Source organism: Vigna umbellata, chromosome 11 (genome assembly GCF_029865625.1).
Source record: "Vigna umbellata cultivar VRB3 chromosome 11, Vumbellata_1.0, whole genome shotgun sequence".
NCBI lineage: Eukaryota > Viridiplantae > Streptophyta > Magnoliopsida > Fabales > Fabaceae > Vigna > Vigna umbellata.
In genome coordinates this window covers 24,913,269-24,935,238 of record NC_142175.1, presented here as the reverse complement: position 1 = coordinate 24,935,238, position 21,970 = coordinate 24,913,269, and the positions used below count along the sequence as shown (strand labels likewise).

The following is a 21,970-nucleotide window of genomic DNA, read 5'->3' as shown; positions in this document are numbered from 1 at the left end:
ATAGCGTTCGGAAAATAGTATTCGGCAAAATAGTGGTCAACCAAACAGTGTTCGGCCTACTGTTCAGCAAATAATGTTCGTCCAAACAGTATTCCATCTGATAGCGTTCGTCCAAATAGTATTTGTACTATAGCGTTCGTACAAACAGTGTTCCACCTTATAGTATTCGGTTTCATAGTATTTGATCTGTAAGCGTTCGTCCAAACAGTATTCTTCGTCCAAACAGCATTCGCCCTGATAGTGTTCGGTCTCTTAGCGTTCGTCATTACATTGCTCGACCAAATAGTGCTCGGCCAAAATAAAGGTGTTGTAGAACGAGCGTTCGTCCAAATAGTGGTTGAGTAGGCCAAAATAGCGTTCGGTCGTGTATTCTTACGTAGCGAACGTTCGCGTTCGTTCTCAGGTGTTCAATCTTCGTTCGGCCTTAAATTTGATATTCTTAATTAATTATAATAACTAACATTTCTTAACAGGTAGACATAAATAAACAAAATAGTGAAACAATATAACAACTACATTATCTAATTAACCAAAACTTAAATAACATTCAATTTAAAAATATATAGAAAATTTGATCACATAATAAATCGGACTCAATTGAAAATTCTTCTCATGAGAAACTAATATAATAATGAGATAATACTAATAATAATGAGAATAGTGATGATAATCCTAAGGATAATGATGAGGATAAGAATAATTATGGTGACAATGAGAAAAAAAGGGTGAGAGTGAGTGTAGTAATGTTGATAGATTTGATGGTTATTGCTTGTGGTCATGATATAGTGACAGAGGAATCATGGTAATACTGATAGTTAAGATTATACATGAAATGACACATGCAAGATAAATAACAAGACAATAAATTGGATAAGGTGATTATTATCCTATCATATTCTATCTGGATCTAAAGTATTACATTGTATAACATGGCAGCTAACAAAACTTTAGCTTGGAAGTCATATATAATTATTAACAGGGTGGCTTTTCATTGAAATACCTGTTCGGACAAGTTTTTCTACACATTTCTTAATGGAAAAATAGGAAATAAATAAATAAATTTAATTTCTCTTCAACTAAGATTAACTTATACACAAGTTACAAGTAAAAGAATTAGATACAATATATGGAAAAAGTTATAAAATTTATAACTTAGCTTACCACATAAGCTAATTTAATTTGTAAGAAAATCTAATTCCAATTTTCCTTTTTATATTTGTCTCCAAGAAGGAGCTTGTATTGAAATTTATATAAACATGCCTCAACTCTAAATATTGTGTTAAAAAGCGAATTTAAAAAAGATCACTTAAAAATGTTCGCACCTTGCATTTCTGTCAACTGCAATTTTCTGTTATGTGTAACATCCCAAAATACAGTAATTACCATAATTGAGAATTAATTACAATTAACAGTAACATAAACAGTCTTTGCATTACTCAGGATTAAAAGCCAAATGGCATCAGTACAAAAGAACGCTCAAGAACGCATACAAGAGAAAACCTGGAACGGACGTCCTTAGATAAATAAAACAACGTGCGTCAAAATAGAATGATAGATGATTAAGACGAACAACCTTATAAAATACTTGGCCGAACATTCAAACTACAATAACATTTACAATTCTATTCTAACGAGCGCTCTAAGGCTCGACCTTCACTTCAACTTCTACCAGATTAGCTTCATCCAAATTTTCTTCTTCCAGCATTTGCTCAAGGGATGCACCACCATCTGCTCACATCCACAACGGATGATCATTGCATTTTGACAAGACGAAAGTACATGGACAGTAGACAACACAATGGAAATGCAAGGGTAAGCTTATAATATTTAATTTATACAATCAACACATACATTTACATTTCAATTCACATATACGACATGTAACTTATCAAATAACAATCATAGAAATACGTATATAAGACAGACCGTCCGGACTGTATGAACCATGTAGTTACAAGCGTCCTTGCACCCGAGTGGTGTAGTAACTGATCAAATCTCCCAGCTGCCACTCGAGGTTAACCCTATCTGTCCGAAGTACTCAATGGACTAGGGCCTCCTGCCACTCCCACGCATGACTACCCCCTTCTACTTGAAGAGGAGTATCACGGAATATCAAGATGGACCGCGAGGCTTAACTTATCCAGGTTCATACTTTACCAAATTTCACATTCAACACATCTGAGACGTTCCTCCTTGAAACGCTCGTTCAAATTCCACAATCGTATAATTCATTAATACAGTGTTCGAACATCTTAACATTTCATGTTTATAATATTTTCATTCTTTGTTCCACTCTCTGAAAAAGACGGACGTTCAACTTTCAAAAGGAAGAGGTCGTACGTTAGAACCGGATTTAAAAGAACTTATTAAAATCATAAGGACTTCAGAATAAAAGATCAACTCTAGAATATTTTTAAATAATAAGGAGTCAGATTATCTCAATTTAGATGAATAGACATTAAAGAGAATAATTGAGTATATAAGGAACTTTGGATTCGAAAGGAACAGGTTACTAGTCAAAGACCGGACGCGCAAAAATATAAAATTTTCAAATGTTTGGACGAACGCTATTTACGTTTGGTAAGGAATTAAAGAAAATGACGAACGTTCGGTTTAAGACCGAACTCTTTATTAAAGCGAACGCTCGGTATATGACCGAGCACAAATCATGACGAACGCTTGGCAAAAGGCCGAGCGCTCTTTAGGACGAACGCTCAATATGGAACCGAGCGCTCTTTAGGACGAACGCTCAATATGGAATTGAGCGCTCTTTAGGACGAACGCTCCGTATAAGACCGAGCGTTACTTATTTATAAAGTTTCAAATATTTATAGACATCTAAGCTGCACGAACGCTCAGACATTCAATTGGGGACGCTCGTTCACGAGCAGAATTCTTTCCAAATGAAGGAATCCCATTCTAGTTATTTTAAGGAAAACCGAGCGGTCTATGACCGTACGATGACGAGCGTCATTTATCAAAGGGAAGATTTAAAGTTTCAGATTTTTCAACCTTAACAGAATTTTCCAGATTTCAAATTTATAAACTTTATAACTTTCATTCCAGATTTAATTCACCTTAAATATCATCATCATATAGATCTCAACATTTTAATCATTCCAACTATACAATAACCATACTCCATTCATATGTAACCAAATCAACATGCATTTCAATCAAAATCAACACATATATAATACATACAAACAGTGCTTGTTCATGACAGATCAACCAAAACCAGAAATCATATCAGATATCAGTAATCTTCCATAACAGCTCAAACTTCAGATTTATCATACATGCAAATCAGAACATATAACATACAGTATAAATTAAACATATAAGCTTCCCTTACCTGGTCTAGCAGGGAACTCCCTACGCGAACGTTTGTTAACTTGTCCAAACAAAATTTCCTACCCGCAACGTGATTCTCAAGTGTTTCACTAACTCTAACCAAAAAGAACGAAGGAGAACTTAGTGTATATTCTAACATGCAGCTGCATCAAGTTCGCATGCAACTCAGAAAAGGGTTTCTAGGGTTTGAAAGCTTACCGGATGCAGAATTCTAATATGTTCGGTTCCAGTGAAAGCTCATGACGCCGTGAACGTTCCTACGGTTTCAGAAAGTTGATTGGAGTTGAAAGAAATGAGTAATGGTAGAGAGAAGATGAAGGTTCTTAGAGAGAAGTTGGAGAAAAATGGAGGTTTTAGATTCTGAGGAAGAAGATGAATGGTGCAGGTGAGCGGAAGGGTTTTCGAAGATCACTTTTGTTCCTTCCAATTCCAGACGAATGAGCGTCTCACTTTCGGACACCTGCACCTCCACTCTGACTTCCGAAACTTCCAACGTGACAAGTGGCATGCGTGCATGCAGCGCTTGGTGCGTTTTTAATGCACTGAGTGTGTGACGTGGTGCGTGTTTCAGAGAATGATGTGGCACGGTTTTCAGTGCACAGCAGAGGGATTTAGCAGATTTGAAGTGGGCTTTAATGAGATAAGCATTGATTATAGTGTGCATTAATTTGATTTAACACAAAATTATTATTGCTAATTATATAGGGTTTTACATTCTCCCTAACTACAAAAATTTTCGTCCTCGAAAATTCAGAAATTACATGTAAATAAGTGCGGATACAAATCCTTCATTGCACTCTCCACCTCCCACGTTGAATCTTCAGTTTTAGCGTCCCACACAACTTTCACTAAACGAACGTCTTTTCCCTTGTGTAGCTTAGTGCGAACGTCCTCAATGCGGACTGGTTGCAACTCCAGCGTTCGGTTCGGTTGTAGTTGAATGTCTTCCAGCTCTAAGACATGAGAGGGATTAGCTATATACTTCCTAAGTTGAGACACATGGAAGACCGGATGCAGATTTGATAGTTGAGGAGGCAAGGCAAGTTCATAAGCTACTGGTCCAATCTTCTTTAAAATCTGGTACGGCCCTATGAACTTGGGAGACAGCTTCTTTGGACGAACGACTCTCCCTACTCCAGTGATCGGATTTAGTCTCAGAAACACGTGGTCTCCTGCAGCAAACTCCAATGGTCTTCTTCTCCTATCCGCATAGGATTTCTGCCTGCTCAAGGACGTCTTCAATCTATCTTGGATCAATTTAACTTTCTCGGTTGTTTGCTGGATGAGTTCAGGTCCAATTAGCACGTTCTCTCCCTCTTGGAACCAGCAAAGTGGCGTTCGGCATTTCCTCCCATAGAGAGCTTCAAACGGCGCCATTCCAATGCTAGACTGGAAGCTATTGTTGTACGTGAACTCCACCAGTGGCAAGACCTCATCCCATGCGCCTAAGTGGTCTAGGACGCACGTCCTCAGTAAATCTTCTAGCGTCTGAATGGTACGTTCGGATTGGCCGTCCGTTTGCGGATGATATGCTGAACTCATCTGCAGCTTGCTCCCCAACTCGCCTTGTAATGATTGCCAAAACCGAGATGTGAATCTCGTGTCTCGGTCAGAAATGATGCTTGAAGGCACTCCATGAAGACGAACGATCTCCTTGATATATAACTTGGCCAAATTTGTCATGGACATCTTCAGATTCACGGCCAAGAAGTGAGCGCTTTTAGTCAATCTATCCACGATCACCCAAATCGAATCATGATTCCTAACCGTTCGTGGTAGATGAGTCACGAAGTCCATGGAGATGCTATCCCACTTCCATTCTGGAATTTCCAACTGTTGAAGCAATCCTCCTGGTCGTTGGTGTTCGGCCTTAGCACGTTGACACGTCAAACAAGATGCTACAAAACGAGCGATATCACTCTTCATTCCAGGCCACCAGAACGAACGCCTAAGATCTTGGTACATCTTAGTCATACCGGGATGTATGCTAAGACGACTATGATGTGCCTCTTCTAAAATAATCCGCTTCAGCTCTCCATCATTAGGAATGCACGTTCTACCAAGGTAACGTAGCATACCGTCCGTCCCAGCATTAAACTCCTTGGCTTTGTCTGAACCGAGCGCGCCAAAGATCTTCACCAGCTCCTCATCCTCACGTTGCTTCATCCGGATACGATCAAATACATTGCTTGATATTCTAAGGTTACAGCACTTGATGCTGTTCGTTTCCAACTCAAACTGTAACCTTAGATCCCTGAAACTCTCCACTAAGTGCAGCTCCTTTACCATCATTAACGAGACATGCACTGTCTTCCTGCTTAGAGCGTCCGCCACTACATTGGCCTTCCCAGGATGATAGAGCAACTCAAACTCATAGTCTTTCAAAAATTCTAACCAACGCCTCTGCCTCATGTTTAATTCCTTCTGATCAAATAAGTATTTGAGGCTCTTGTGATCACTGAAGACTTGGAATGTAGATCCGTACAGGTAGTGCCTCCAAATCTTCAGTGCAAAAACGACCGCTGCCAATTCCAGGTCGTGTGTTGGATAGTTACGCTCATGAACCTTCAATTGACGAGACGCGTACGCTACCGCCCGCCTCTCTTGCATGAGCACACAACCCAACCCTTGATGAGAAGCGTCACAGTACACTTCAAAGGGCTTGGACGTGTCCGAAATGACTAGTACAGGAGCGCTCGTCAACTTCACTTTCAGCTCTTGGAAACGCTCCTCGCACAAGTCAGTCCAAGCGAACGGCTGGTCTTTCCTTGTAAGCTGCGTCAGTGGTGCTACTATCTTAGAAAACCCTTCAATGAAACGCCTATAGTAGCCCGCAAGACCAACGAAGCTTCTCACCTCCGTGACTGAACGCGGACGTTCCCATTCCATAACCGCTCGTACCTTTGCTGGGTCTACCGAGATCCCTCCAGCGGACACAATATGACCCAGAAACTGCACCTCCTTCATCCAGAATTCGCACTTGGACAGTTTTGCATACAACTCCTTTTCCCTCAACACGCTCAGCACTGCCCTCAAGTGTTCTTCATGTTCAGCTTGCGTCTTAGAGTAGATGAGAATATCATCTATAAAAACGACCACAAACTTGTCCAAGTATGGCCGGAAGATGCGGTTCATATAATCCATGAACACTGCAGGAGCGTTCGTTACTCCAAATGGCATCACTACATACTCGTAGTGTCCATAACGCGACCTGAAAGCAGTCTTCTGGATGTCGTCCTCCTTCACCCTGATTTGGTGATATCCCGAACGCAAATCAATCTTAGAGAACACCGTTGCCCCATGCAGTTGATCCAACAAATCATCAATCCTTGGCAACGGGTATTTGTTCTTGATGGTCAGCTTGTTCAATTGCCTGTAGTCTATACATAACCGAGAGCTGCCATCCTTCTTCTTCACTAAGAGCACAGGCGCTCCCCAGGGTGATACGCTCGGCCTTATGAATTGCTGCTTCTCCATCAGTTCTTCAATCTGCTTTTTGAGTTCAACCAACTCTGCAGGCGCCATACGGTATGGTTGAACAGATATAGGGGCTGCTGTGGTCACCAGATCAATGGTGAATTCAACCTCACGCACAGGTGGTAGTCCAGGGATCTCTTCTGGAAAGACATCCTGGAATTCGTCCACAACCGTTCGTCCTCCAGTGCACTTAATGGACGAACGCTCAAAACTCTCATCCGCATTCTCTCGATCTTCATGCGTCATGATCAAGAAACAAGCCGCGCCCTCCATAATGTCCTCTTTCAATTGACCGAGCGTCACACTTAACTCCTCTTCATCTTCTTCAGGAAAAATTAACTCCTTGGCTCCACAATCTATGAGAATGTGGTTGGCAGCCAACCAATCCATCCCTAGAATTATTTCCAAGTCGTTCAAAGGTAAACAGATTAAGTTCACCTTATAGCTATGCCCCTCAACCACAATAGGACATCTAATGCACACGGTAGATGTCCTAAGCTCTCCAGCCGCTGGTGTTGATACCACCAAGTCGAACTGCATATCTCTCTCCACAATTCCCAGCCTTTCAACACACGCCTTCGAGATGAAGGAGTGCGTCGCCCCAGAATCAAATAACACACAGCAAGGTATTCCATGAACTAGGCAGGTACCAGTGACGAGCGTACCTGAGCTCGCTGCCTCCGCTCCAGTGATTGCATATACCCGTCCAGTAGCTTGGGCTCGACCACCTCTTCCTTGTTGATTTCTACCAGCGTTCGGTGGCCTCATTACTGCGCGTCCGCCCATGTTGCACTCGTTCTCCAGATGGCCATTTCGCCTACACCGAGTGCAATATTTTACTCCAACTAGTTGAGGACACGACGAACGATAATGTGGCCCTCCACACTTGTAACATACAACGCTACCTTGCTGCCCAGACTGTCCGGCAGGAACCAAGGCTTGAGATCCACTCGTGTTGGCTGCTGGACGAGCGTAAGGAGATCCTCTCTGATTCACATTTCCCCTTGAGACAATCGGCCCCCTTACTGTTTGCTGTTTCTTGTGCCTTTCCGCCTCTGCCAAGTTCTTCTCCAACACCTTGGCCCTCTCAACCGTAGCAGGAAACGTTCTGATACACAAACTGGAAATCACAACCTTCAGATCACTGCGTAGACCGTTCTCAAATTTTCTGCACTGCCACTCCTCACTAGTGGCCATTGTATTGAATCTGACAAGGTGTTTAAACTTGTTGGTGTACTCTGAAACAGACATACCACCTTGAACGAGTTGCAAAAACTCTACCTCCTTTGCAAAACGGACGCTGTCAGGGAAGTACTCTTCATAGAATTTGTTCCTGAACACTTCCCAAGTAACCGGCTGTTGAGCGTCTGTTAGAATGGCTCTGGCGCTCGCCCACCAGTGGCTCGCCTCTCCAGTTAGCAAGTACTCTGTATACGCCAAGCGGTTTTCATCCGGACATCTCTTGGCGTTGAAAATTCTCTCCATATCCCTCAGCCACTGGTCAGCTTTGTCCGGTAGACCCTTCCCACTAAACTTGGCAGGGTGATGCTGAAGGAAACTCTCCAAACTCCATTCAGCATTCGGTTGAACAGCGTTTGAAGAAGATGCTCCAGGCGCACCTCTAGTTGCGGCAAGAATATCCATTAATTGCCTTTGCGTGTTTTCAGAATTGACACGCGAGGCCTCCAAACCTTGCATAGCAGCTTGGTTTTGCTGCATCAGGGTGGCGTTCTGCTCCAGCAACGTTGTGTTCTGTTGATGCAGCCTTTCAACCACGGTTTCCAACAACCTAGTGTTGCTGGACGTATCGGACTCATTCGGTTGGGGAGGAGGAGGAAGTCTAGGCGCCATTAGTTCTCTGGATCAGAGAAAAACGAGCGTTAGTAATGTTCAAGAGTTAAAAAATAACTCATTAACACATAATAAGCACACAGCAAAACGTAGTGCACTCATAACCTACAGTGTTCCTTAAAAAGGACAAAACTGCTCTGATACCACTAATGTAACATCCCAAAATACAGTAATTACCATAATTGAGAATTAATTACAATTAACAGTAACATAAACAGTCTTTGCATTACTCAGGATTAAAAGCCAAATGGCATCAGTACAAAAGAACGCTCAAGAACGCATACAAGAGAAAACCTAGAACGGACGTCCTTAGATAAATAAAACAACGTGCGTCAAAATAGAATGATAGATGATTAAGACGAACAGCCTTATAAAATACTTGGCCGAACATTCAAACTACAATAACATTTACAATTCTATTCTAACGAGCGCTCTAAGGCTCGACCTTCACTTCAACTTCTACCAGATTAGCTTCATCCAAATTTTCTTCTTCCAGCATTTGCTCAAGGGATGCACCACCATCTGCTCACATCCACAACGGATGATCATTGCATTTTGACAAGACGAAAGTACATGGACAGTAGACAACACAATGGAAATGCAAGGGTAAGCTTATAATATTTAATTTATACAATCAACACATACATTTACATTTCAATTCACATATACGACATGTAACTTATCAAATAACAATCATAGAAATACGTATATAAGACAGACCGTCCGGACTGTATGAACCATGTAGTTACAAGCGTCCTTGCACCCGAGTGGTGTAGTAACTGATCAAATCTCCCAGCTGCCACTCGAGGTTAACCCTATCTGTCCGAAGTACTCAATGGACTAGGGCCTCCTGCCACTCCCACGCATGACTACCCCCTTCTACTTGAAGAGGAGTATCACGGAATATCAGGATGGACCGCGAGGCTTAACTTATCCAGGTTCATACTTTACCAAATTTCACATTCAACACATTTGAGACGTTCCTCCTTGAAACGCTCGTTCAAATTCCACAATCGTATAATTCATTAATACAGTGTTCGAACATCTTAACATTTCATGTTTATAATATTTTCATTCTTTGTTCCACTCTCTGAAAAAGACGGACGTTCAACTTTCAAAAGGAAGAGGTCGTACGTTAGAACCGGATTTAAAAGAACTTATTAAAATCATAAGGACTTCAGAATAAAAGATCAACTCTAGAATATTTTTAAATAATAAGGAGTCAGATTATCTCAATTTAGATGAATAGACATTAAAGAGAATAATTGAGTATATAAGGAACTTTGGATTCGAAAGGAACAGGTTACCAGTCAAAGACCGGACGCGCAAAAATATAAAATTTTCAAATGTTTGGACGAACGCTATTTACGTTTGGTAAGGAATTAAAGAAAATGACGAACGTTCGGTTTAAGACCGAACTCTTTATTAAAGCGAACGCTCGGTATATGACCGAGCACAAATCATGACGAACGCTTGGCAAAAGGCCGAGCGCTCTTTAGGACGAACGCTCAATATGGAACCGAGCGCTCTTTAGGACGAACGCTCAATATGGAATTGAGCGCTCTTTAGGACGAACGCTCAGTATAAGACCGAGCGTTACTTATTTATAAAGTTTCAAATATTTATAAACATCTAAGCTGCACGAACGCTCAGACATTCAATTGGGGACGCTCGTTCACGAGCAGAATTCTTTCCAAATGAAGGAATCCCATTCTAGTTATTTTAAGGAAAACCGAGCGGTCTATGACCGTACGATGACGAGCGTCATTTATCAAAGGGAAGATTTAAAGTTTCAGATTTTTCAACCTTAACAGAATTTTCCAGATTTCAAATTTATAAACTTTATAACTTTCATTCCAGATTTAATTCACCTTAAATATCATCATCATATAGATCTCAACATTTTAATCATTCCAACTATACAATAACCATACTCCATTCATATGTAACCAAATCAACATGCATTTCAATCAAAATCAACACATATATAATACATACAAACAGTGCTTGTTCATGACAGATCAACCAAAACCAGAAATCATATCAGATATCAGTAATCTTCCATAACAGCTCAAACTTCAGATTTATCATACATGCAAATCAGAACATATAACATACAGTATAAATTAAACATATAAGCTTCCCTTACCTGGTCTAGCAGGGAACTCCCTACGCGAACGTTTGTTAACTTGTTCAAACAAAATTTCCTACCCGCAACGTGATTCTCAAGTGTTTCACTAACTCTAACCAAAAAGAACGAAGGAGAACTTAGTGTATATTCTAACATGCAGCTGCATCAAGTTCGCATGCAACTCAGAAAAGGGTTTCTAGGGTTTGAAAGCTTACCGGATGCAGAATTCTAATATGTTCGGTTCCAGTGAAAGCTCACGACGCCGTGAACGTTCCTACGGTTTCAGAAAGTTGATTGGAGTTGAAAGAAATGAGTAATGGTAGAGAGAAGATGAAGGTTCTTAGAGAGAAGTTGGAGAAAAATGGAGGTTTTAGATTCTGAGGAAGAAGATGAATGGTGCAGGTGAGCGGAAGGGTTTTCGAAGATCACTTTTGTTCCTTCCAATTCCAGACGAATGAGCGTCTCACTTTCGGACACCTGCACCTCCACTCTGACTTCCGAAACTTCCAACGTGACAAGTGGCATGCGTGCATGCAGCGCTTGGTGCGTTTTTAATGCACTGAGTGTGTGACGTGGTGCGTGTTTCAGAGAATGATGTGGCACGGTTTTCAGTGCACAGCAGAGGGATTTAGCAGATTCAAAGTGGGCTTTAATGAGATAAGCATTGATTATAGTGTGCATTAATTTGATTTAACACAGAATTATTATTGCTAATTATATAGGGTTTTACATTATGTATTAATATACATGAAAATATACCAGAACAAGTGATGAGAGATATATGCATAATCTTAAGTTACAATAATCCAGTGGAAGAACGAGGAAGTCAGCCATCATAAAGCAACTAAGTGACACTCAAAAGTGGAAACCGAACAAATTTTCGGCTCAAAAGAATAATCGCAAGGATAGTGAGTATGTATAATTCGAGCACGTTGGAGAAAATATATTTCACCGTGAACAGTAGTACCTGGAGGCTGCTGATATTCTTTTGGGCAGGGTGCCCAGCCGATAGTTCATCCTCAGAACTGGGACGGTTTCAGTCCACTTCAGAGCTGTTCCTCACAGGTCGAGATGTGTTGTACAGTAAGAGACCACACAGAAGAATTCCACAGCCAAGCAAAAAAAATGGGCTCAAGCTTGTTCCCTCGGGAAGATATGGTAATGGTAGAGAAAGAATATAAACAGATATAGGCACTGCAAAAATCATAAGCAAACGTAAGCTAAAAAACTATTAAGAAAACGTGAGGTACAAAAGACCTTACGATTCATAGTTTAGAATGCAACAAAGAAGAGTGAGATGCAATGATAACGAGTACCTGACAACATTACTAGAAGAGAAGATACAACTGCAGAAGAAGTTTTTACTGCATTAAGGAGGGATATGTTGAATGCCAAATTGGTAATTATGTAAAGCAGTGGAAGTAGGGGAGCGCCATCACAACCTAAGCCAGAAATTGAAGAGGAATACACATTATATTAAAACTTAAACACAAAAGAAAGTTAAACCAAGGTTCAAAATCATCTAAAGGGTACAAGACAAAAACTATATATAAATTTATTGATTTCTTACAATTATGAGTTTTAATTGTTTTATATAAAAATGTTAGAAATAACTAAACTCCAAGTAATCTAGTTATAGACGGGGTTAAATCATTGCTTATATACTATTCGGCCTTTTACCTGAAGGACCAAAAGCATCTATAATCCTAGTACATAAAAGGTAAGGTATCGAATATGACATGAACCTTGTGATAGCCACAAGATCTACCCATCGAGATAAGAAAACCCAATGACATATAGACCCACTTCAAATTCCATACCATTAATTAAAACTTGCCCTTGTTATTTTATTTATTAATGCAATTTTGAAAATTCAAGGTCATAAACCCAGGAAAATAATCATACATACACATAGTAACTAATCTTGATAGTGTTTTAACAACAGAAGGTGTAATAAGAAACGCAGACAAGTACTAGAAAACCACGTGAGGATATATATGTATAATTGCATTGCTACCAATTTATTAGATCTTACCTGGTTTACCTAGAAAACAACCGGCACCGCTTTTAAAATATGAAGGAAGTTCAGCAAATGGTATGCCTTTCAATTTTGAAAGTAAAGGCAGAGACAGAAATACGAAAAGAGCCTACAACAAATATCACGTAAACCATAAATGTACCTTTCAATAATTAATCAATTAATAAACATAAACAAGAGACTATCTGGAACTTGCGCCAATAACCATTAGGAAAATTGCCTTGCCAATAAACAACTCAAGTAAGGACCTAATAAATAAGTATTTATTACGTAAACATTTAGGTGTAAGTTGTACTTACAATTGAAGAAGAAATAGGAATAATCAGTTTTCAGGAGCTATTCTAGAAGTTTGTTGTCATAAATTGAAAAACAGCTTATGAACCTATCATCTCATAAATTCTTTAAAACACCTATATGCTTATATTATAAGTTATACCCAAATAAGTTTCAAATTAGCTCTTCCACCCTAAAATGAAGGAGGGCTGCTTATGAAAACTTCAGAAGAAGAAAAACACACTGCCAAGTATCGAAAGCTGACAGAGTATCACATCTCCATTTTGATAAAAATTAGAGATGTGCACAAACTAATCCAAATGAATTCAGACAGAAAAAATTGAACTAAAATAGAAAACCAACTTTTCCATTGGATTGGATATAAAGTCTGTTTTTATTTATTTATTTTTTTCATTTTTATCGTCCCTGTCTGTTTTTTTTTTCATTTTTATCGAAGTTAGAGGTGTGCATATAAACCAATCCAATACATACAGTAAAAAAGGAACTAAAAGAAAGAAAGCCAACTTTTCCTTCGGTTTAGATAGTCTCTATTTTGATTAAGGTTAGAGATGTTCATATACCAATCCAACTGAATACAGACAGTAAAATGAATTAAATAAAAAGAAAATGAGCTTTTTCATTTGGATTGGATCGGTATTCTGTTCCAATTTTAAAATTTCATCTTATCCAAACCAAAAAACTTAACTTGTGCATCTATATACGTTTATTTATTTAATTCTTAAATTACCGTATTTAGAAATTTTAATATTGATTTGACTAATGTTTTATAATCTGAATCTAAAGTTTATATATTATGACGAATGTGACGAACACTTTGAATTACTTTTACAAAATCTATTGGGTATTCTGCGGATTTATTTACGGCCTCCTAATAATACCAAAAGCTTGATCCGATGCAAACCACTTTAACTAAAACAAACAAACTTTGGATAGAATCAAATGACTTTTCTTCTGATTTAATACAATCCACATAAACCCTCAGTCAAAATGTATATGACTAATGCACAGAAAATAGATGAAAAGAAAAGGCAGGTCAAGCAGAGTCCAGAACTTTAAAATAAATGAATAAGAATACTTAGTCGTTCTTGTTCATGTCTATTTCATCGTGGACAGAAGCAAATGGCAGCAACTCATGCTTTAATGTAATTCATGGTGCATTGTTAGTATTGGGAACTGAAGAATGGAACTTTGGGATTATTGTATATATCTTTTGTAAGAAAGATATTCAATGTTTTTGGGATAGTGAATTCAAATCTCTAGAATTAGCAATATAACTCTTACCTATAAGAAATGTTTTTGGGATAGTGAATTCAAATCTCTAGAATTAGCAATATAACTCTTACCTATAAGACAAATATTAGCTAATGTTTCCTTCATGTTCTTTTACCATTATATGTTTTGTTTTGGATGAAGGAAAAAGAATATTTAACAAACATGGCCCTGAAAATTCCTGAGATTTATTATATAAAATATAACCAGATACTAACATTTTAGGGCAAGTTCACATGTACTACAACTAGTACACAAATAGCTTACAATACTCTAATATAATAAGATTCATAAGACTACAACAATCCAAGTATTCTAACATTTAGTGTTTGCCGTTTGTTGGGGACAAAAAAGAGCAATACATTTTGAAATCATATAAAAAGATAGAAAGCAAGCAAATAATTTGAACTCATGTAAGTTGTTTCACAGTCATTATTCAATTACAAGAGGAAGCAAAGCAACTAATAAGAAATCAGTGATGAAGAAAGAAAAAGCTAACAAAATACTGGAAATAAACGCCATTTGCAGAATTTGAAAGGTACACTTAGTTCATTGCAATTTATGTTGCAAGATGTACCTGAAAGCCAGATCCAAACGAATTGACCACAAATATGTCCAGTGACTTGTGCTGCATGTGAACATGTAAGGGACACCAAATCATGCCCATGAATAAAATGTTAATGGAATATGTAGTCCCGTGACCTTATATCCTTATATACCACCTTCCCCAACCCCCACCCAAAAAAAAGGTAAAGGAAAGCATACCTTTAATCGAGTAGCTGAGTCAATGAAAATATACTCCTGACATACAAGAAAACATTGATTATAATGTTCCCCAAGAAGGATTAACTAAAAGTCAACAGCTGTTATTGATTAACCTTGATTACAGAAGCCAAAGCTTGAAAAGCACATGAAATTATCATCAATGCTGGCCAAAAGAACTGAATATCAGAGAGCATTTGACCAGCATTTGAGCCTGTTAGGACTTAGAGAGTATAGGAAAGAAGAAAAGGGAAACAGAACACTTAACTGTTAATCAGTTAAGTGAGGGGCCGGGAAAAGGCCTATATATTAGGACCTTTTATTGTTTCAGTTAGCGAGTTGTGTAGTTTGTATGTGTTGACCGGTCTTAGCACCAGGTAAAGGAGGTTAAGCTCCTAAGATACAGTGTATTCTTGATTCATTGTTGTGAATACCATTCATACTATTCCTTCTTTACAAGTTCTTGATTGTTGTGTTTGAGATAGAGAGAGAGCTTGTTAGGAATTCCTTCCCGAATCCCTACCAGAGCCACTGCAGTGATGGGAAACAAATTATTAGATGGGAGCCATTCCATTTGAAGTGAAAAAAGGAATTTCCTATCAACTAGCATGAGAATTTTACCCCAACAAGCACAACAAAAAATGTATGACAAACATCACAGCTTTTGAGCTTCTACAGACTATTACAAGCAGCTACTGACCTAGGCTGCTTAACGTTTTAATGAAAGCATGCTTAAAGTTTTACATGGAACAATATTACTCAGAAGGTTAGAACAAATGAAGCTTTGATATAAATATTTCAAATTTAAAGAAATTGTTTTGGTGGTTAATCAATTCAATGAGTGGTTAACCATTCCTAAAATGGAAATATTTTGCCAAGAAATTTGGTAACTTTCCCACAATTATGTACCCCTTCAGACCAAAAAAGGGATAATAAACTTACAATATTTTACACCAAAGGAGATAATGTACATAGTGAAATTCTTTCTGTTTATAACAATTATAAACTGATCACAAGTAACTAGTCTATTATTTAAAAAGTAAACTATTTCAGCTCAACAAAAAATGGGACACCAATCGGTCCTTTAGAGGCCCAAATTGATGTTACACATATATCTAAGGGAATACAATGACAGGTCCCTCATTTTTTTTTCAACTGATATTTTCAAGTCAATATCTTTTATCAAAGTTCATCACTGCACACTTTTGGGAATACTTGATTCACATGGGAATCTGACCTGATTAGTGACCTCGGCATGAGAAACTGAATATTGGAGAGTACAGATACGGAATATTGAATTTCTCTGTATTATAAAGTCAAATTACCTTGTAATAGCCACTATGACACCGGAGGCTACAAGTAAACACCCAATCAATTGATTGATTGTGTACTTTCTTTTCAAGAGAAGGCTGGAAAACATTAGCTGCCAAACCAAAAATGTCTGCAAAAAGAAGAATTCATAAACTGGATTTTGAGAAATCAATATTACACATAATGATGCATTAAAATAACGTATGTAATAATAAAGTCTCAGCCAATGCATAAGTCACAAATAGCCACCAGTGATGAATGGGAGAAGATACCAGATTTTACAGCAATATTATCATTCTCTTCCTTCTTAGTTGGAATAAAAGGACAGGCCCAGAGCACAAACCACAAATGTAGCCATGCCATCAGAACATACTGAATAAGTTTAAAAATAATAAGCCTCCTACACTGTTACGTACCTGAGTACGTGAACTTGCCACTCACAACCTTTCACACTCCCACAGGCAATAAACAATGGTATTTGACTGAATAAAACTCTTTATTAAATTGAAAATATTGGTATCACAATAAACATCCAATAACTGGGAGCAGGGTCTCCGTCAGTTACCTGAGAGCCTAACCTCTCTGACAACAGTCCTTTATCAAAAGCTACCTCAACCCTAGGTTCCTCCTTTATTAATACTAATTACTCCTTCCGAAAAAGGTAAAGAATAATAGTAATTATGCCTATTTATTATAATTATCTGGTAAGAATATTTCTATCCTTATTTACTATATTTACTTCTATAATATCCTGAAGTACTTCCTTTGAGTTTCCCGCCTATCCTACTGCTGTCAGATAGAACGCTCGTTGTTGCTTCCACTTGTAACATCCCAAAAATTCACCCAAAATTAAAAATTATTTCAAAACTTAAATATTATAATAATACATAACATCCCGAACATCAACTAAAATCTATACATCAGTTTTAAGCTCAGACGCAACTGCAAAGATAACATTGAATCCTTCTAATTCGATCTTCCATCTCTTCCTCCACTTGCACAGGATCACGTGACAATCCTTCAACTGCTCCCGTATAACATCACACATTATACGATCATCGCATTCACATGCACAAACAAGCAAAGTAAGGGTGAGTTAACCTGAAACACATCATTTATAAAACTTGCATAGTTATTTCAACACAAATATCATATGATAATTAAATCGGACATCCTCAAACCAACGTACCACAATTCCTGTTGGACACTCATCCCATAATACCTAATAATCAATCCAGTACACAATAGACTCTCATCCGGATGATACATTGATGAGCAAATCAATGGAAGGTGCCCCACTTGTGATTTCATTCTTAGTCCCCTCAATATATCCACAATCAACCACAGATCAAGACATCCTACTACAGTGCACTCAACCTCAATACATACCCAGATATCATATCATTACTGAATCAAACGATAAATCAACGAACTTATATTACATCGGATACTGTTTATACGAACATTAAGATTGATCACTTAAGCTCGAAACTAAACATCAACGCTATTATACCGAATACCATTAGGTTGAATACCAAAAGATCAAACGCTGATTAAGATCAAGTGCTTAGACTTCACGTTAAGACAGTGTACTCTACTAGAACAATTACTATTACTTCGAACACTATTCGAACGATTGCTCAAAGATCAAATCTCGCACACCACAGATTAAGTACCCTTCAGACGAACACTTAATTGATCACTTTACTGGATTTAATTCTATCTGAGGGTAACCTCATCGAGACCGGATGTTCCCTACGTACAACCACTAACTATTAATGATCCTTACCTGAGACAATCATCATCCGACCCGAGCATTACCTAAGAATGATCACTTCCTGAATCATGCATCATCACAACTAATCACTATTTATTAATCGATTGTTACCTCAACGACTATCAAGGCTGGTCACTCCCTATAAATGATTACATCCTCAGAGCAACATCACCAATAAAGATCATTCCCTAAGAACCATCGCTACGAGACAGAACACTATAATAAAGAACGCTTGAGTCTGGGTTAAACACCTACAGTACTCTGCTGAACACCTCAGTACTGACCGAACGTAATCAAACTAAACCTCAGGTTACCAAATTAAGATCGGACGCTAGCTACCTCAGATCCACTAACATCAAGATCAACTGTTACCTAATAACACTCGCTACCAGAAAATAAATAACACGAAGACCGAACGTCGTTAGTAAGAACGCTCGTTACTACCTATAGATCCAACAAGTTTTACTTCTCGTCTCTCTCTTGAAGTATTCCAAATCCAACTTTATCTGTACTACCATCTCTCCCATATCTGTACGACTATCACAGTTAGAAGCCACAGCCACAACATGCAGATGAATAACCAGAATTATCACATTATAAACCCACTACAAATACTATAACAATCCCCATGATAAATCTACTCACATGACTCTGCAGACTAGTCTTTCATAAACTGATGTCGTTTACTTGTAATTCGTCGTCATAACCTGCTCTCAATAACAGGCGACCCGAGCCGTCATCCATCGCGACTTCAGACCTATCTCCCCGACTCCTCAAGGACTAACGAGTAAAAACATCGATACTACGCGTAACGATGCACTATACTCAACACGAGCCGAAGTCAGTGGGCGAGACATTCACCTCCTCGCGCAGAAGAAGGTGACACTCGAATCTCCGTCTCACGCGTGAGACTAGCAAAAATGCTAAAAAGACCGACGAAGTTACAAGTAAATAACATAGTGTATGTACCACCTCCAACTAAATAAACGTGCTCAATCACGAAGTCATACATATTCTCAATAATATGTATAACTAGAATATACGTGCTCAATCACGAAGTCATACATATTCTCAATAATATGTATAACTAGAATATACGTGCTCAATCACGAAGTCATACATATTCTCAATAATATGTATAACTAAACCAATATTGGATCAAGGAAAATAACCAACAATTCTCAATAATTGCTTCAAAATACTCCCACGGATTTATGCATTATTACCGAACGCTATTTCCAACTCTGATGCTGTCTGAACGAACGTTCTGGGATCAATCCTCATCAAAGGCCGAACGCTCCAGCACTCCAAGGACGAACGCTCCCGAACTCCAAGGACGAACGCTCACAGAACTAAGGACGAACGCTCAAAAACCAAGGACGAACGCTCCTAAAACTATGGACGAACGTTCACCAATTCTAGGACGAACGCTCACCAACTCAAGGACGAACGCTCTCAAAGACAAGGACGAACGTCTAAGATCCATACCGAACACTTATAACCGAACGCTCTCTGATATCAAAAAAACCGAACGCTCACTTACACTCCAAAACCGAACGCTCACTTATACTCCAAAACCGAACGCTCACTTATACTCCAAAACCGAACGCTCACTTATACTCCAAAACCGAACGCTCAACTACCGAGCCGAACGCAAAGTCGATCAGCCGAACGCTAAAACCTTGGACGCTATCCTGAATTCATCACTGTTTGGACGAGCGCTTAAAGATCAAAATCCTTAAAGAACGGACGTTCGTTAACCCATAGAATGACCGAACGCTCATTACAACCTACGGACGTTCGTCTTGAGATCAAGGCCGAACGTTCAAGATTACTCCACCAAAATACTAAGTTACGAACGAACGCTCATAAGTTACTGTTTAAATACCTCTTGGACGAGCGTCCCTTATATTATGACGAACGAACTCGGACGTTCGTGCAGGACCGAACGCTCAATCAATTTGGACGAACGTCCAATTTGACCAGAATTGGACGAACGTTCTGAAGTTGGTCGACCACTATCTGGTCGAGCACTGTTGGGACGAACGTCCAATTTTGACTCACCAAAATTGGACGTACGCTCATTCTGCAGAATTCTGCAGAATCACGCAGGTTCCAGAGAAAACCCAGAAACACCCTATCTTCATCCCCTTCTTCCCAAATCCTACCCAGATTTGCAGCAAACACAACTATCTTAAAAATCAAAGAAATAAAACAAACTCCCCTTACCTCTTGAAGACTTCCATGTAAATTTGGGATCTATCTCCTTCCAGACGTGCAGATCAAGATCTCCTTGAAACTTCAGTAGTTCTCCCCTTCCTCTCCCAGATCTTACTGCAACAGCTTCACTCTCACAAGATGTCCAACCCAAATCCTCCTCTCTGCACTTCTGAAGTTGGTGCTGCTTCCCTTGGGTGCTCTTTGAACGGCTGGAAATGGAAGGAAGGGTGTCCTTCCTCTGGCTGCTCTCCCACATGGCTCTCTTCTATGCTTTTGATTCACAGCCACACGGCCCATGGCCATTCATTTCGGCAGCAAGCAATGTTTTGGAATTTAATTGGAACATTCTTTTTGGAGTATGCAAACCGTGCTTGATGGAATGAGGGGGCCACCAATTGGTTGAAAGCTCACGTGGAGGACTCCTAAATGCAAAAGTTGAATTTGTTGAAGTGTAAATAGCACACGGCCCTACACTTTTGCATGTCCATTATTGCTAGAATAAAAATGGGAGCCACCACTTATATAATATAAGGTGACTATTTTGTTGGAAGAAAGCATTATGGCCCACTTTATCACTCATTTCAAAACTGGTTTAGAAGAAACACACACCACTCACGACTTTATTCCCCATGTCCAAGAAATTAATTGAAGAAAGTGCACATGGGACATCTGAAGGAAGAGGACGTTGCTTCTTTTATTCCAAAGAACACGCATGAATTGTTTTGGAGCTGGAACGGTGCACTTCTTATCACAGGTTGATTTCCTTTTTCAAATGCTGCACCAAATTACTTGAGAATGAAGTTGACTCACGGATCTAGCAAGCTTGAGACCTGCAAAAATGAAGAGAACACACAGTCTGATTTGGTTTCACGGACAGCAGTAGCAGCATGCAAGAGGTGTCACTGCCTGGCTGGATGGACAGCGGCAACAGCACCAGTAGCACTTGGAGGAAACGGTCCAACACCTTAAAGACGTAGTTGGTCCAGCAAAAAGCCACCTTCACGGTCCAAGGTGCTGGAATCTTAGAGAGAAGTGAGAGAATTTTGGAATGAAGTTTTAGAGAGAGAAAGAATGTGTTTGGAAAATGAATGTCGGCCCTCCCTTTGCTAAGCTTCCAGTAAGTAATAATGCACCTCCAATAATGAAAAAGGTGGGTGACCACCATGTCCCCACCAGTCCTTAAAATACGGGTCTTACATTCTCCCCAACAACAAAAATTTTCGTCCTCGAAAATTAAGTTTATCGGAACTAGTCGAGGTAATTTCTCTCATCTCATCCTCTAACCTTCAGGTGGTTGCCTGTTATACCATTCCAGATGACCTTAAATCGTTTAACAGTTCGTCCTCGATCCTTACTGGTTGCACTTCAAATGACAAATCCTTTCTGGCTTGCATACTCTCAACCTCAAACACTTACCTAAAATGATCTTCATGCTCTTGTGAAGGAGGAAACCATAAACTTCTTTCAGGAAAACATCAAAGAAGTC

The 21,970-nt window shown here is 39.1% G+C and overlaps 1 protein-coding gene across 3 annotated transcripts; it reads right to left on the bottom strand.

The window, feature by feature from the left end:
* Nucleotides 1–9,054: 9,054 nt before the first annotated feature.
* Nucleotides 9,055–16,767, bottom strand: LOC148191294 (protein CLT2, chloroplastic-like). Of its 3 annotated transcripts, XM_088101986.1 has the most exons (8): nucleotides 16,502–16,767; nucleotides 15,445–15,707; nucleotides 15,293–15,342; nucleotides 15,180–15,215; nucleotides 14,992–15,042; nucleotides 12,849–12,960; nucleotides 12,130–12,255; nucleotides 11,498–12,007 (listed from the first exon to the last, which is right to left on the bottom strand). In XM_088101986.1, the coding sequence occupies exons 3-8, from the start codon at nucleotides 15,335–15,337 to the stop codon at nucleotides 11,850–11,852; spliced, it is 528 nt and encodes a 175-aa protein (XP_087958112.1). In that variant the 5' UTR covers nucleotides 15,338–15,342; nucleotides 15,445–15,707; nucleotides 16,502–16,767; the 3' UTR covers nucleotides 11,498–11,849. The 3 variants fall into 3 exon arrangements, 2 of the variants coding, with proteins under 2 accessions (XP_087958112.1, XP_087958111.1); XR_015782963.1 differs by lacking the exons at nucleotides 15,445–15,707; nucleotides 16,502–16,767 and adding an exon at nucleotides 9,055–9,204 and having other exon boundaries at nucleotides 11,781–12,007; nucleotides 15,293–15,428; XM_088101985.1 differs by lacking the exons at nucleotides 15,445–15,707; nucleotides 16,502–16,767 and having other exon boundaries at nucleotides 15,293–15,428.
* Between the last annotated feature and the right edge of the window lie 5,203 nt (nucleotides 16,768–21,970).

What these genes read in the sequence shown, in the direction of transcription:
- LOC148191294 (XM_088101985.1), bottom strand. Translation starts at nt 15,373, where the DNA reads ATGCTCTCTGATATTCAGTTCTTTTGGCCAGCATTGATGATAATTTCA. An exon ending in CTTTGGCTTCTGTAATCAAG is followed by an intron (nt 15,216 to 15,292) that starts GTTAATCAATAA and finishes CTTGTATGTCAG; the next exon opens with GAGTATATTTTCATTGACTC. An exon ending in ACTCAGCTACTCGATTAAAG is followed by an intron (nt 15,043 to 15,179) that starts GTATGCTTTCCT and finishes GTTCACATGCAG; the next exon opens with CACAAGTCACTGGACATATT.